The following is a 16789-nucleotide window of genomic DNA, read 5'->3' on the forward strand; positions in this document are numbered from 1 at the left end:
CAAGTCCATAGCTCACCTCATCTTCTCAGGCCAAGGATATCTCCTCAAATATTCTCTCTCACTCTCTCTCTCCTTCTCCCCCGTCCCCTCTCCTCGTATTTGTACATGTTCTTCTCTTTCGTCTGAGTTCCGTGGAGAAGAAAAAACTATCTTTGCGAGGAAATGCCTTAGGGTCCTTTAGACGGAAATAGTTTACTCATCTGGAGTCACCGTCCCAAGGAGTTTCTGCTGTGGCTCTAGACCATTAGTGCTCAATAAACACTCACAGAGGATGACAGGTACAGCTCTGCTTCCAAATCTAGTCACCTGTGCAGCTGTGAGTCACACAGCCTCCCCCTACCCCGCCCGATTTTCTGAGATGAGCTGCACCAGCCCAGACCCCCTTCTCCTCTGGGCATGTTCCCAGGCATTACCAGATTTGTACACAGAAAGGCTCAAAGCAGAAGTTGCTGGGAAAGCTCTGTGAAGTTAAAGGAAAGGTGTAGCAATATCAAGTTCCTCTTCCTGTCGCTCTTTTCTTCTAACTCGGTGTTTCTTCTGTTTGAGAAAGAGGAGACTCAAAAGAAAATCTCAATACTTCTCAGTAGCCAGAGAGGACCTCTGTCTGCTTTTTTGCAGGATGGCCAATTTTAGAAGGGAAAGGAGGGCTGAGGAGATGAGCACTTGCCCCCAGGAAGTCTGCCTACACAATAGGGATGGTGTGTTTATTTATTCAGCCCTTTCCTCCAGGCAGCCGGCATGGTAGCCATTTCATTTTGCCCTCAGGAAGTGTATTTAGTGGTAGGCTTTCTTTCTTTTCCTGTTAGTTTCCTGCAAAAGGACAGCAGAGCCTTCTCAGAGCAGCAGCTGATAAGAAGGCTGCTGTTGCTCAAGTGAAGGCAGACCCAGATCATGCCAAGGACACAGAGGATAGAGCCTGGGTGTGAAACAGAAGAAGCTGACTTTCACACCTATTCCCCTCATGCCATCTTCCTCCCTGAAATACTCTCTCTAGTGGGATACAGTAATTACATCTTCCACTTGGGTAGAATTTCACACTTCCCCAAGGTATCATCACACTGTACAGAAGCAGAGTCAGAGGCACTATATTTGATGTAGGCTGGGAGTTACTTTAGAGGGTTAATATGAAGAGGCAGCTTTGGGTTTAACCTTATGTTCTAGGGAAATTATACAAATAGCATAAGTTTACCTGATGTTGGATTCCATTAACTAAGCTCCTACTCATCCTACAGATCTCACCTTCAAAGTTACTACTACAGGGGGCGCCTGCTGACGTCCCCTCTCCCAGCCACCCCTGGGTTAGGCGCCCCTCTTCTACACACTGCGCTTCCATCTTGGGTACACACATCCCACACGGTAAACTTGTACTGTGCCCATCCCTCCTGCAGCATTGCGATACCGGGAACCTCAGGCATTCTGCTCAAAGCTCCTAGCATTGGAGCCTGACCCTAACTAGTTCACTCAATGTTTAGTGAATGAATGAGTCAGGGGTTGTCCTAGGAGCAGCCTTCCCACCCCACCCCATCATTTATTCTGGGTGGTGCTATGGGAGTTATAAAAAAAAGACGTGCTAATTATCATATAATGATCACTAGTGGTTTCAGTAATTAGTAGGCAAAAACACAGTGGTGGCATGTGACTGAATAAAGCCCTCCGCCGGTGTGTACAGGGCCTTCCCTGTGTTATGAATTTGGAATCTCACTGCCTGTCTACGTTTGGACTCCCATGGAAAGACAGGGCCATTCCTTCGGTTGCCAACACCAGGGAGAGGGAGAACTCAATTTCCCCTGACTCAGTGAAAATTAAATTCAAAGGTACTGGCATTCCTGTTGTGACTCAGCAGGTTAAGAACCCGACATAGTGTCTGTGATGATGTGGGTTTGATTCCCGGCCTTGCTCAGTGGTTAAGGATCCAGCACTTCAGCAAGGCTGCTTTGAGTTCACAGATGTGAACTCTGATCCCACAGATCCCAAGGTGCTGCGGCTGTGGTGTAGGCCAGCAGCTGCAGCTCCGATTCGACCCCTAGCCCAGGAACTTCCATGTGGAGCAGGTGCGACCCTAAAAAGAAAAAAAATTAACCGCCGGCCCAGTGGTGGCCCTCACTACTTCCCGCTCAGGCTCCGAGATGGATTTCCCCATCAAGGATCTACACTGAGTCATCGCTACTCCAAACAAAAAAGAAAAAAGTTAACTCCCTCAGGAGGAGCGATGAAAGCAAAGACCCATCCTGCAAATCATCCCTTTGGGGCCAAGATTCATGGCCTCGGCTCCCCTCCTTGGGAACAAGAGGTCAAACTGAGAGAAAAGACAAGACTTTTCCTTCCCATTTCCTCCTACCTTAAAAGCTCTTGGCCTGTGGTTTACTCCTCTTCTGCAGAGGGGAAGTGAGGATGGAGATAGAGAAGGAGGAAGAATAAGCCACAGGACACAGCACTTTGATTGCCCTGAGATTGTGGGGGAGCTGTAAATTGGGATGAAGGATGACAAGACATGACGAACCCTGGAGATTCTTCAGCAATCTCACATCCCAAACAGACAAGGCACAGCTCAGTTGCCAGGACACAGGGAACCAATAATGTAGTCAGTGGAAGGTGATGACAGCAAAGCAGCAGGCAGATCTGATGCACAGGCCCCTGGGAAGAACTATGCCCCACGGGAGCAGCACAAACTGCTGCAGACTGGGTAGTGAAGAGAGGGGCTGGGCATTGAGTGCGAGACCTTGAATCATGAGGCCCACACTCTATTTCCAGCTCAGCCATCAGTTGACAGGAGGACCTCAAGCCGAAGATGATTGTCAGTGATGTGGCTTAATCAGCTACCCTTGGGATGGGCAGATATTTGTAAAATGCTTTGAAATCTCTAGATGAAAAAAAAAATGCTGGGGAAAGCTGGTATTATTTGGAGTGTTGATTCATTAAGGAACCAGAGCATCTTTGATTTCCTGTATTGGAATCAGAGGCCACAGTGTTTTCATCCTGGGTGCACCAGTCCCTAAAGATCTGTTTTCTAATAACCTCAGTTGAGAACAAGGTCATTGTTGAGGTCTGTAAGGAATACAACCAAAAATCTCATCCCTGGAGTATGAGAAATTTTCCAGCCAGGCGCTATTAAGTTTTCTGTGCAAGCAGATCCTGGCCAGACCCAACTTGCCTAGAGGGGATGTATGGGTGGTGATATGATTACACTTCTCCCTCTCTGTCCTTCAAAGCCGTCTCTCCCCTCTCTCTTTTTCACATGTGCATAAATCTACTTAAAACTTTAACTTACCAGAAGACATTTGGAGATTCCACCTCAGTTGGGGCTCTTCACTTAGCTCCCCCTTTTTTAAAATGATTTTTATTTTTATCCATTATAGTTGACTTACAGTGTGCTCCCCTTTTTAAACCGCTTTTCTTTTTTTCTTTTAATAAGGAAGTGGTTAAACCAGACCCTTTTCATTCTATTTGGCAGGTATGTTCCCCCGCTATTCTACTTTTTTATTCACTCCCTCGTACACTTTACTATAAATACGTCCGCTCCACTACCCCCTCTGGTCTCTGTTCCACAAACCATCCAGATTTTTCATTCCAAAGGGATATATTAGTCATTGAGTTCTTAGGTGAAAGTATATTCCCCTTCCTGGTCTCTCCAAAGCTAACAGGATGACTAGATTCATAACAGGACTTTAACCCAAGCCTGCAACAAGTGCTTACCTGTCTCAAATGACCTAAGCATCAGCAATCCCAGGTCAGATTCATCACAGGGACCGATAATATTTTTCTGCTATTGCACAAAGTAGACAAACGTTGTCTAAGTGATGCAGAATGGATCACTTAATAAAGCCAGAGCTGCTTATAAACCAAGAAAAATCTCAAGCTTTAGGGGGAGAGCTAAGCTAAGCCTATAGTAGCTCCCAATAGCATGAGTAAGATCAACATGAATTCTGCTTTCAAATCCCCATATCCTAGGATTTCAATGTTATTTACAAACTTCTAGTAGAGTTAAGATGAGCACTGATTAAACAAGAATACTTCAGGGCTCCCCTGTGGCTCAGCAGGTTAAGTACCCAGTGTTGTCACTGTGGGGCTCAGGTTGCTCGCTGCGGTGGAATGGGTTTTATCCCTGGCCCAGGAACTTCCACATGCTGAGGGCACAGCCAAAAAAAAGGAATACTTCAAGCTGTAACTAATAAACGAATGGAACACATTATCCAGGGAGGAAATGTGGTCAGGATACAAAAATGATTAGAGCAAATTTATGAATTGCAGAAGTATATATGAGTGAATCAGCCATTTTTCAACCCTGATCCTACATCACAGTCCCAGGTCCCTGTCCTGGTTCCAAGGATTCCACTTGATTAGGTTGGAGTAGGGTCCAGGGATCTGCATTTTATTTTTGCAAAGCTCCTCCAAGTAATTCTAATTCATAACCAGGCTTAAGAATCACTACTTAAATAACTTTTCCTCCACAGTAAGAAATATTAAATGGATTATAGGTCTGACCCAGTCTGGTAATCCTTATGGTCCTAATTGTCAATGGTCCTAATGCTTGGTTAGTCAATGTCAACCAGGAGACAAATAAAAATTGGTATCTTTGTGACATGGAACAAACTCTAAACTAGCCATTAGACTCTGGTTGCACCAATCAAATCTAGTAGTATAATAATTCCCTGGTCCGTGGCTCATTTAGAAACTTCTCCAAGATTTGTGAGATTTTCCTGCCTCAGAGATGAATCAACTGGAGCTTTTACAAAAAGTTACTGGAGTTCCCGTCGCCACTCAGTGGAAATGAATCAGACTGAGGATGAGAGTTTGATCCCTGGCCTCGCGCAGTGGGTTAAGGATCTGGCGTTGCCATGAGCTGTGCTATAGGCTGCAGATATGGCTCAGATCTGGCATTGTTGCGGCTGTGGTGTAGGCTGGCAGCTACAGCTCCGACTGGACCCCTAGCCTGGGAACCTCCAAATGCTGCAAGTGCAGCCCTAAAAAGACAAAAAAAAAAAAAAAAAAAAAAAGGAAAAACTTACTGCCTTTGGAAAGAAATATTCAAATCTGCTTATCAGAATACAGTACAGACTTCTTTTGTGTGTGTGTGTGTGTGTGTGTCTTTTTTTGCCTTTTCTAAGGCTACTCCTGTGGCATATGGAGGTTCCCAGGCTAGTGGTCTAATTGGAGCTGTAGCCACCGGCCTACACCAGATCCACAGCAAGGCGGGATCCGAGTCGTGTCTGCAACCTACACCACAGCTCATGGCAACGCCAGATCCTTAATCCACTGAGCGAGGCCAGGGATCGAACCCACAACCTCATGGTTCGTAGTTGGATTCGTTAACCACTGTGCCACAAGGGGAACTCCAAGTGCAGACTTCTTTAAACATTTCCCTTGTGGCTCACTATGCACAATGCTTAGAATATTAGGCATTTATTCATTCAGTAAATATCCACTGAATGAAAATTAGACATATACTCTGTGCTAATAGTTTGTTGCCAAGGATATAAATAAGTAAATAAGACAGTGGTAAGATAGATGTGGTCCCTAGCTTCATAGGTAACTAATAGGCTCTCAGACTTTTTTTTTTTTTGGTGTTTTTTTTAGGGCCACACCCGCGGCATATGGAGGGTCCCAGGTTAGGGGTCTAATTGGAGCTGTTGCCACCGGCCTATGCCACAGCCACAGCAACATCAGATCTGAGCCGCATCTGGGACCTACACCACAGCTCACGGCAACGCCGGATCCTTCACCCACTGAATAAGGCCAGCGATGGAACTCACATCCTCATCAATACTAGTTGGATTTGTTTCAACCAAGCCACGACGGGAACTCCCAGGTTCAGAGTTTTTGAATGAGTGAATGAATGAATGAAACTTGAATCTCAGTTCTGCAGCTTCCTGTGCATCCTGCACAAGTCAGGGAATCTATCTGACCTCTGCTTCCTCATGATTGGGGCAATAACCACCTTTCATTCTTCTCAGACAATTAGAAATCATATGTTCAAAGAGTCACTGGCACTGTGGCTGGCATAAGGTAGGTAGGTAAGTACTCAACAAATGGGGATGGGAATGGTACAGGGCTGTTACTCTGAGAACAGGTAAACAGAAGCTTCCAGGATCCAACTTGTATAGTCAGACTGCCACCTGGTGGTGAAATTAATGTCTTTCAAAAAATAGTCATAGGAAGGGGGAATTATTGTCATCATTTTACAGTGATATAAAAGAAATCTAAGAGAATTTAAGTGATTCACCTAAGGTCATATAGTTAATAAGCAGTAGACTATTGGACTCAGGCATGTTGACTTCCAAACCAGTGTTCTGTTCACTATACCATACTACCCAGCATTCTACACTGCTGGGTCTTTCAGTCATGAATGCCTTTCGATTTAGATATTTTAGAAACACCTTAACTGAGATACAATTAACACACCATGCAATTCACCCATTTAGGTATTGATGTACTTTTAGTTTTTTTTTAATTTTTAATTTTTTTTGTCTTTTTGCCTTTTCTAGGGCCACTTCCTGCGGCATATGGAGGTTCCCAGGCTAGGGGCCGAATGGGAGATGTAGCCGCCGGCCTACGCCAGAGCCACAGCAACGCAGAATCCAAGCCGAATATGCAACCTACACCACAGCTACCGGAAACACCAGATCCTCCACCCACTGAGCAAGGCCAGGGATCAAACCTGAAACCTCATGGTTCCTGGTCGGATTCGTTAACCACTGAGCCATGACGGGAACTCCTATGATGTACTTTTTAAAAAATATATTCACAGGATTGTACAATCATCGCCACAATCTAATTTTAGAATATATTTGTTCCCCCCAAAGAAACCCCATTAAGAAGTTCTCCTGTGGCACAGTGGGTTAAGGATCTGGCATTGTCACTGCAGCAGCTTGGGTCACTGCTGTGATGCAGGCTCAATCCCTGGCCCAGGACTTCCTCATGCGGCAGATGTGGCAAAAAGAAAAGAAAGAAGAAAAAGAAGAAACCCCATTAGCAGTCAATTCCTATTCCCTTCTCCAACACTCTCTCCCCACCTCTCCCAGCCCTAAACAACCACTAATCTACATTCTGCTTCTATAAATTTGTTTATTCTGTAATCTATGACATCGGAGGCAAAAATACACAATGGAGAAAAGACGGTCTCTTCAGCAAGTGGTGTTGGGAAAGCTGGACAGCTACATGTAAATCAGTGAAATTAAACATGCCCTCACACCACATACAAAAATAAACTCAAAATGATTTAAAGACCTAAATATAAGACATGACACCACTCCTGGAAGAGAACATAGGGAAAACATTCTGACATAAACCACAGCAATATTTTTTTGGACCTATCTCCTAAGGCAAAAGAAACAAAAGCAAAAATAAACAAATTGGACCTAATCAAACTTAAAAGCTTTTGCAAAGCAAAGGAAACCATAGATAAAATGAGAAGACAACCTGTAGCCCAGGAGAAAATATTTGCAAATGATGCAAATGGATAAGAGGTTAATTTCCAAAATACACAAACAGTTCACACAACTCAATATCCAAAAAACCAAACAACCTAATCAAAAAATGGGCAGAAGATCTACATAGACATTCTCTAAAGAAAACATAAAGATGGCCAACAGGCACATGAAAACATGCTCAGTGTTGCTAATTATTAGTGAAATGCAAATCAAAACCACAATTAGGCATCATCTCGAATGGGTCAGAAGGGCCATCATTAAAAAGTCTACAAATAGGAGTTCCTATCGTGGCGCAGTGGAAACGAATCTGACTAGGAACCATGAGGTTGCAGGTCTGATCCCTGGCCTTGCTCAGTGGGTGGAGGATCTGGTGTTGCCATGAGCTGTGGTGTAGGTTGCAGATGTGACTCAAATATGGCATTGCTGTGGCTCTGGCGTAGGCCGGCAGAAACAGCTCCTATTAGACCCCTAGCCTGGGAACCTCCATGTGCAGCGGGTGCGGCCATAAAAAGACAAAAGATAAAATAAAAAAAAAAGTCTACAAACAGGAGCTCCTGCTGCGGAGCAGTGGGTTAAGGATCTGGCATTGTCTCTGCAGTGGCAAGGGTTCAATCACTAGCTGGGTGCAGTGGTTAAAGATTTAGCATTGCTGCAGCTGTGGCGTAGGGTGCAGCTGTGGCTCAGATTCAATTGCTGCCCCAAGAACCTCCATCTACTGTGGGTATGGTCAGAAAAAAAAAGTCTACAAATAATAAATGATGGAGGGTGTGGAGAAAAGGGAACCCTCATACACTGTTGGTAGGAACGCAAATTGGTGCAGCCACAATGGAGAACAGTATGAAGGTTTTTCAAAAAACTAAAAAGAGAATTACCATAGGATCCAACAATCCCACTCCTGAGCATGTATTTGGAAAAGATGAAAACTCTAATTAGAAAAGATACACGCACCTCAATGTTCACTGCAGCACTATTTACAAAGTCCAAGACATGGAAGCAACCTAAGCATCCATCAACAGATGAATGAATAAAGAAAATGTGGTATATATACAGAATGGAATACTACTCAGCCATAAAAACGAATGAAAATTTGCCATTTGCAGCAACATGGATGGACCTAGAGGATATCACACTAAGTGAAGTAAATCAAAGACAAATATTACATGATATCACTTATAATGGGGAATCTAAAAAATAATAACAAATGAATCTATGGAAAACAGAAACAGACTTACAGACATAGAAAAAAACTTATGTTACCAAAAAGGAAAGGGGTGGGGGAAGAATAAATTAGGAGTATGGGATTAACAAATACAAACTACTAGACATAAAATAGACAAGCAACAAGGATTTTCTCTTTTTTTTTTGGTCAATCCTAAGGGATGCGGAAGTTCTTGCTCAAACATGCACCAGAGCGACAACCTGAGCCACTGCAGTGACAACACTGGATTCTTTTTTTTTTTTTTTTGCTATTTCTTTGGGCCGCTCCTGCGGCATATGGAGGTTCCCAGGCCAGGGGTCCAATCGGAGCTGTAGCTGCCAGCCTACGCTGGAGCCACAGCAATGCGGGATCCGAGCCGCGTCTGCAACCTACACCACAGCTCACGGCAACACCGGATCGTTAACCCGCTGAGCAAGGGCAGGGACCGAACCCGCAACCTCATGGTTCCTAGTGGGATTCGTTAACCACTGCGCCACGATGGGAACTCCCAACACTGGATTCTTAACCCACTGCCATGAGCATACTCCCAAAGATTTTTATTATTTATGTATGTATGTATGTATGTATTTAGCTCTTTAGGGCTGAATCCAAGGCACATGGAGGTTCCCACACTAGGGGTCTAATGGGAACTACACCTGCCGGCTTATGCCTACAGCCACAGCAATGCCGGATCCAAGCCAGATCCAAGCCCTGTCTGCAACCTACACCACAGCTCATGGCAACGCCGGATCCTTAACCCACTGAGTGAGGCCAGGGATCAAACCCACAACCTTATGGTTCCTAGTCGGATTAATTTCTGCTGTGCCATGAAGGGAACTCCCCAAAGATTTTCTTTATGGCACAGGTAATTATACTGAGCATCTTGTAATAACCTACAATGGAAAATAATTTGAAGAAAAAAACCTGAATCACTTTGCTATATACCTGAAACTAATACAATATTGTAAATCAACTATCATTCAATTAAAAAATTTATTGATTTGAAAAACAAACAACCCAATTGAAAAATGGGCAGGAGAAGTGAATATACATTTCTCCAAAGACATACAGATGGCCAAAAGGCACATGAAAAAATGCTCAACATCGCTAATTATCAGAAAAATGCAAATCAAAACTGCAATAAAGTACTACCTCACACCGGTCAGAATGCCCATCATTAGTAAGTTTACAAATAACAAATGCTAGAGAGGGTGTGGAGAAAAGAGAACCCTCCTACACCGCTGGTGGGAATGTAAATTGGTAAAACCACTATGGGAAACAATATGGAGGTACCTCAGAAAACTTAATATAGAACTACTGGAGTTCCTGTCATGGCGCAGTGGAAACAAATCCAACCAGGAACCATGAGGCGGGTTCGATCCCTGGCCTTGCTCAGTGGCTTAAGGATCCGGCATCATCATGAGCTGTGATGTAGGTCACAGACCTGGCTTGGATCTGGCATTGCCGTGGCTGTGTGTAGGCTGGCGCCTACAGCTCCAATTAGACCCCTAGCCTGGGAACCTCCATATGCCACAGGTGCAGCCCTAAAAAAACAAAACAACAACAACAAAACTACCATATGATCCAGCAATCCCACTCCTGGGCATATATCTGGACAAAACTTTCACTGAAAAAGATACATGCACCCCTATGTTCACTGCAGCACTATTCACCACAGCCAAGACATGGAAACAACCTAAATGTCCAACCTAAATGTCCAAAGTGGTATATACACAATGGAATATGACCCACCCATAAAAAGAACAAAATAATGCCACTTGCATCAACATGGATGGAACTAGAGACTCTCATACTAAGTGAAGTAAGTCACAAAGAGAAAGACAAATACCATATGATATCATTTATATCTGGAATCTAATATACAGCACAAATGAACCTATCTACAGAAAAGAAACAAATTCATGAAGAACAGACTGTGGTTGCCGAGGGGGAGGGGGAGGCAGGGGATGGACTGGGAGTTGGAGCTGTCATGGATGCCTGCCAAGTCCCTTCCTCCAGGTTTCTGCTGTCCTTCTCTTCACCGGGAAGTTCTTCCCTCTTCCAGTCACTCTAAGCTCTATACTGGTTCTGAGCTGTGCGACTACTACAGCACTCCCCCCCCCTCCCCGCCCCTCAAACTCCCACAGCACATCTGCTGTGTACTACGCAATTCCTACCAGACTAAGCACATTGTCTTTGAAAGGTTCTTGTAAGTGTGTCTTATAAAACCCCTTGTACACTCCTCAAAGACAAGAGCCATTTCTTCTGCCATGGCTACATCTCCCACAGTGCAGATGGCCTAATAGACCCTCTGTTTGGCCTTGCTGACTGACAGAAGAGTTCAGTTCAGCTCTCTTGTTCCTGTCAGCGATGCAGAGAGCACAATAAGGTCCTTTCAACACGAAATGACAAAGTCAAAGATAGAGGGGCTGAGAAAGTACCCATACAGAATTATTTATTGTCTCAAATGTCTCACAGCAGCCAGATCCCAGAATCTTCAGATTTGATATTTGTGGAAATAACTTTGATATATGTGATGGTGCTTTTTGGATTAGTGTTTCACTTGGATGAAATGGGTAACTTGAATAAAAGTCAGGAAGAGGGAAGATTTTCTGTTACATAGTCAACTGATATCTCCTAAAAGTCTTTTTTCCCTTGTGTCTCATAGCTGCTAGGTGTTCACAGTGGGTGTTATTGTTTTTATCATCCTGATGATAACAATGCCACCAGAAGAGAGGATCTAATTAGAGGAAGGAAAAATGGAGAGGGAGAGGGAGATTCATACTGCATTTTTTTTTTTTTTCCTGGCTATGCTCACAGGATGTGAAAATTCCTGGACCAGGGATTGAAACTGAGCCATAGCAGTGACTCCAGCTACTTCAGTCACAATGCATGATCCTTAACCCACTGAGCCACGGGAGAACTCCATGTTGCCTTTATTTTAATCACTGAATGTCCCAAAGCTATTTAGGGTGTAAACAGCAATCAATATTTAGGAAAGAAAGCTGGGGAATTCCCATTGTGGCTCAGTGGTAACTAACCTGACTGGTAACCATGAGGACTTAGGTTTGATCCCTGGCCTCACTCAGTGGGTTAAGGATCCAGCGTTGGCACAAATTGCGGCTCAGATCTGGCATTGCTGTGGCTGTGGCGTAGGCCAGCAGCTGCAGCTCCAATTCAACCCCTAGCCTGGGAACTTCCATGTCCTGCAAGTGTGGCCATACGAAGACAAAGAAAGAGAGAGAGAGAGAGACAGAGAGAGAGAGACAGAGAGAGAGAGAGAGACAGAGAGAGACAGAGAGAGAGAGACACAGAGAGAGAGAGAGACAGAGACAGAGAGAGAGAGAGAGAGAAAGAAAATCTGGATTTGCACAGCAACTGATACTTAGGAAAGAAAGGTAGATTCACACTAGTTTTAATTCTGGATTTTTCCTCTTCCATGACAAGTTTTTGGGTATTGTGTGCTCTTACAGAATCTGAGCTTAGGATATGGATACAGTTCGCAACTTTTCCATGATGCCTAAATCTTTTAAGCATTAAATACACCGAGGCTCATGAGAACTGCTAAATCAACCTTGTAAAACTGCAGCAATGCTTCCCAGGGATCTAAAAGTGTTCACACACCATCCACGCAATTCTTACTTGCTCAAAATATAGGAAAATATTGCTCAGTTTTCTTGTAACAGTCCTGTGACATGGCTTCTTCATAGCCTTGTGAGCTGCAGTTAAAGAACCTGTTCTAGAACAAGACTAGACTTGTGGATAAAAACTTCGCCTAAGATTTCCTTTCCTAGACAAACAGGATTTTAGGTTTCAAAGGTCTTTCCATAAAGCTTGTATAAGATTCTGGGGCTTAGAATATTTTTTTCTTTTTCTTTTGTCTTTTTGCCTTTTTCTAGGGCCGCTCCTGCAGCATATGGAGGTTCCCAGGCTAGGGGTCGAATTGGAGCTGCAGCTGACAGTCTACACCAAAGCCACAGCTAAGCCAGATCCGAGCCACGTCTGCGACCTACACCACAGCTCACGGCAACACTGGATCCTTAACCCATTGAGTGAAGCCAGGGATGGAACCCGCAACTTCACGGTTCATAGTCGGATTCGTTAACCACTGAGCCATGAGGGGAACTCCAGAATATTTCTATTCTAGCAAAATTTGGAGTTTTGACCTATATTTAGAATATGACTTCTCTGTTATGTAAAAACATGGACTATCTCCTAATGCGATATCAATATTTATTAACCCTCTGTGTAAGCGGTGCACATTAAAAAGCCAGGTATACTGTTAAATAGGTTTTTCTTTACAAACATAGTGACCAAGAGATTACACAACATCAATTAAAGAGACAGAATGTGACTAGGTCCACTGCTGCCTGTGTCTTGGACCAAGAGAAAGGCTCATCCTAAAAAATAATCACCTTTCCTTGGGGGGTGGACATAACCCTGGGGAAAACTTTTCAGTTTTTACTCAGCTGGAGATCTTTGCTGTCGGATCCAAAGGGTCCCATTGCAATCCTTTTCTCCCGGGCAGTGCGTAGATCTTTGACAAGTAGTGAGCGACTTCTGCTTCTTGTGTTTAGGCCCAGGACTGGACTCTGTGACCAGGGATTTGGTGTGCAGGGCTTCACAGGCTGCAGAGAAATATTAAAATGTGAGTGCATATGCCAAACTTGACGTCATATGACTAGTAGATCCAAAGAGAAAGACCTTCCCGTCATGGTTTATCAGAATAGGTCTATGAACTACTGCAATACATAAGAAAATAGAATCTATGAGTTTAAGACCTGCCTCTTTTGATTCCAGTCAAAAGCCTATTCTGGAGAACATGCCTGAACTGTCCACCTAAAGCTTGGACAGCTACATGGGATCTTGGGGGTTAGCCCATGTTTTCTATGTTTTTATTATTAGTAGCAATGACTATAGAGCTTTATTCCTCAGATGTGCTGAGGTGGATTCACACAGGGTGAACAGCCCCTAGGGACACAGCACTGCTCTATTTTCAACTTATAAATCAATGTAGTGATGGCCAGTGTTGAGTTGTACCTCGGGTAAAGCATTCCCATGAGTCTAGGTAGTTCTAATATTAATCTAATTTTCTTCATTACTCTCTGGAACTTGGAATTTTTACATTCTTTGAAGTTCCTTACCAGAATGTGATGGTGCAGGAAAACTGCATTACAAATAAATATACCATATATTTTTCTTTTCTGATAGGAATGAAGCAAAATAGAATGCATCAGAATTGTGTATTTTCAGGGAGCAAACCTGTAGTGGTATTAAAAATGGTGAACTTGGAGTTCCCGTCGTGGCGCAGTGGTTAACGAATCCGATTAGGAACCATGAGGTTGCGGGTTCGGTCCCTGCCCTTGCTCAGTGGGTTAACGATCCGGTGTTGCCGTGAGCTGTGGTGTAGGTTGCAGACGCGGCTCGGATCCCGCGTTGCTGTGGCTCTGGCGTAGGCCGGTGGCTACAGCTCCGATTCGACCCCTAGCCTGGGAACCTCCATATGCTGCGGGAGCGGCCCAAGAAATAGCAACAACAACAACAACAACAAAAAATGGTGAACTTGTTTTTGTGTATCTATATATCTTCCTCTTTTATTAAATAGGAAAAATTTTATTATGTCTAATGAATTCAATGGGATTAATTCTGATTTTTATATATTTGACTATTCTTTGATTAATCTCAAAGGCCTAACCCCAGAGTTTGATACATGCCCACTTACATGTCTGCAGAAAGAACAGCATACTTTGCATGTTTCTTACTTCTCAAATAACTTCTAATTTCAGTTACACATTATATTGTATTATTACAATTTAGGTAATAATAACCAACACATTATTCATTACTTTGTTTTTCATTTCTTAAAAAAATTAGATAAATTGATTATGATGGGATGTATCATTTTAATTTTGATTTTCAAGATGTATGTCAATTATTTTATTATATTATTTGAATATTATGCTTGAAATAGAAAATGAAGTCATGATAAAAAAGTCTCACCTGCACATGAATATTTGTAGCACTTTATTCATAATTACTAAAAACTAGAATCAACCTTCAATATTTGTAGAACTTTATTCATAATTACTAAAAACTAGAATCAACCTTCAATGTAACTGTCGTACATCTATACAATGAAATATTTATGCACAGATAAGAAACAAGCTATTAACACATCACGACACATACTAATCAAACTGAAAAAAATTATATACAGAGAAAAATTATTAAAAGCCACAAGGGAAAAGCAACAAACAACATATGAAGGGACGCCCATAAAGTTAACTTTCAGCAGAGACTCTGCAAGGTAGAAGGGAGTGGCAAGATATATTTAAGGTGATAAAGGTAGGAACCTAGAACCAAGAACACTATACCCAGCAAAGCTCTCATTCAGATTCAATGGAGAGATCAAAAGCTTTTCAGACAAACAAAAGCTAAAAGAATTCAACACCTTCAAACCAGTTCTACAACTACTAAAGGAACTTCTCTAAGCAGAAAAGAAAAAGCCACAATTAGAAACAAGAAAATTGCAAATGAGAAAACTCATTGGTAAAGACAAAGATAATATACAAGTAGAAAATCACCCATTGGCAAATATTATATCAAAACTAGCATGCAGGAAAAGAGAAAACAAGTGCAGAACACTGAAAATGCATTTGAAAATAAGAGAACTGCAACCCCAAACAATTCTGTACACACATAGATGGTCATATCCAAATCTAATGGGAAACACAAACCCAAAACTATAGTAAACACACACATAAAAAAGAAAAAGCAACCCATACAACACTGAAGATAATCAGCAAGTCACAAGAGAAAACAGCAAAGAAGGGGGAGGGGAGACCCAAAGTAACAATTCAAAACAACTAACAAAATGGCAATAAACACACACTTCCATAATTACAATGAATGTAAATGGATTAAATGCTCCAACCAAAAGACACAGACTGGCTGAGTGGATACAAAAAACAAGACCTGGGGCACATGGATGGGTTTTGAGTAGGGTGATGGTAGGTTTGGGGCCATAGCTTGAGAAAACTAATTTCTTTTCTTTTTTGTCGACACCCATGGCATGTGGAAGTTCCTCAACCAGGGATGGAACCTGAGCTGCAGCCACCACCTATGTCACAGCTGTGGCAATGCCAGATCTTTAATCTGCTGCTCCACACCAGGAACTTTGAAAAAACTAATTTTGTCCTTACTTGTGTTATAAATTAGCACAGGGGGCAATTAAAGTTAAAAAGAGACTTGTTGGGAGGCCACTTGTAATAGACCAGGGTTTCTCAGCCTCAGCATTATTAACATTTCAGGTTGGATAATTATTTGTTGGGGGTGGAGTGTTGTCCTTTGCATTGTGGCTGTTCAGCAGCATCTCTGGCTTTTACTCATGAGATGCTATAGCATCAACCCTCCTCCCCCAAAGTGTTTCTTGGGGAGGCAAAATCCACCCCAAGTAGCAGACCATTGTAATAGACCATAAGAGAAATAAAACGGGTAAATGTGACACCTAAGCAGGAGTAAAATCTAAAAGCTTTTAGACTCCAAGTGTTTGGATTGAAATGTGAGTGAGAAAGAGGATTGAAAGATCAAATGGAACCACAGAAAAGGCCCTAGAGACCATGTAGTCTAACATGCTTATAATTGCTTGTAAGTTTGTGAACTCTTTCTGAGAGAGTTTGGTAAAACCTATAATAATGACAAAAATCATCCTGTTCGTAGCAATTCCATTCCTGGGAATTTATAATAAATGATTCAAATGAACACAAGTCATCTTTATGTATAAAGCAACAATAGTTTCATGGAGACAGTGACGATGTTCTCAGCAATTGCACTCTCATGCCTGCCACAGTGCCCACATATAATAAGGCTCAGATATAATAATAAGTCGACATAAAGTTCAGAGGAGAAGAGATTCTGGGGAGAGAAGTTGTAGCTAATGAAACAAAATTCCAGAGGGAGTGGGAAAGGCAGATATCAAGAATAAGAGTAGAAAAGCCCATACCTTCTTTTTTGTGGGGGGAGCACAATGACTGAAAATTTATGATGCAGCTGGGGAACATGCAATTCAGAAACGAGGAAGACCCGGGGAACACTGCAAAGAGCAGACACTAGAACGAAGGAGGAGTGAAGCAGCCAACTTTTTTCTCCTGGAGTCCCTGGCAAC

General features: G+C 42.8%; 1 protein-coding gene across 1 annotated transcript in view; it reads right to left on the bottom strand.

The window, feature by feature from the left end:
- Positions 1–12872: 12872 nt before the first annotated feature.
- HEATR4 (HEAT repeat containing 4) overlaps positions 12873–16789 on the bottom strand; it is a 39292-nt gene continuing 35375 nt past the window's right edge. Inside the window, exon 16 of the mRNA XM_047795777.1 lies at positions 12873–13253. Within this exon, the coding sequence (XP_047651733.1) occupies positions 13080–13253 (174 nt within the window). The 3' untranslated portion in view covers positions 12873–13079. The remainder of the gene's footprint in view (positions 13254–16789) is intronic.

This window comes from Phacochoerus africanus, chromosome 9 (assembly GCF_016906955.1).
Source record: "Phacochoerus africanus isolate WHEZ1 chromosome 9, ROS_Pafr_v1, whole genome shotgun sequence".
NCBI lineage: Eukaryota > Metazoa > Chordata > Mammalia > Artiodactyla > Suidae > Phacochoerus > Phacochoerus africanus.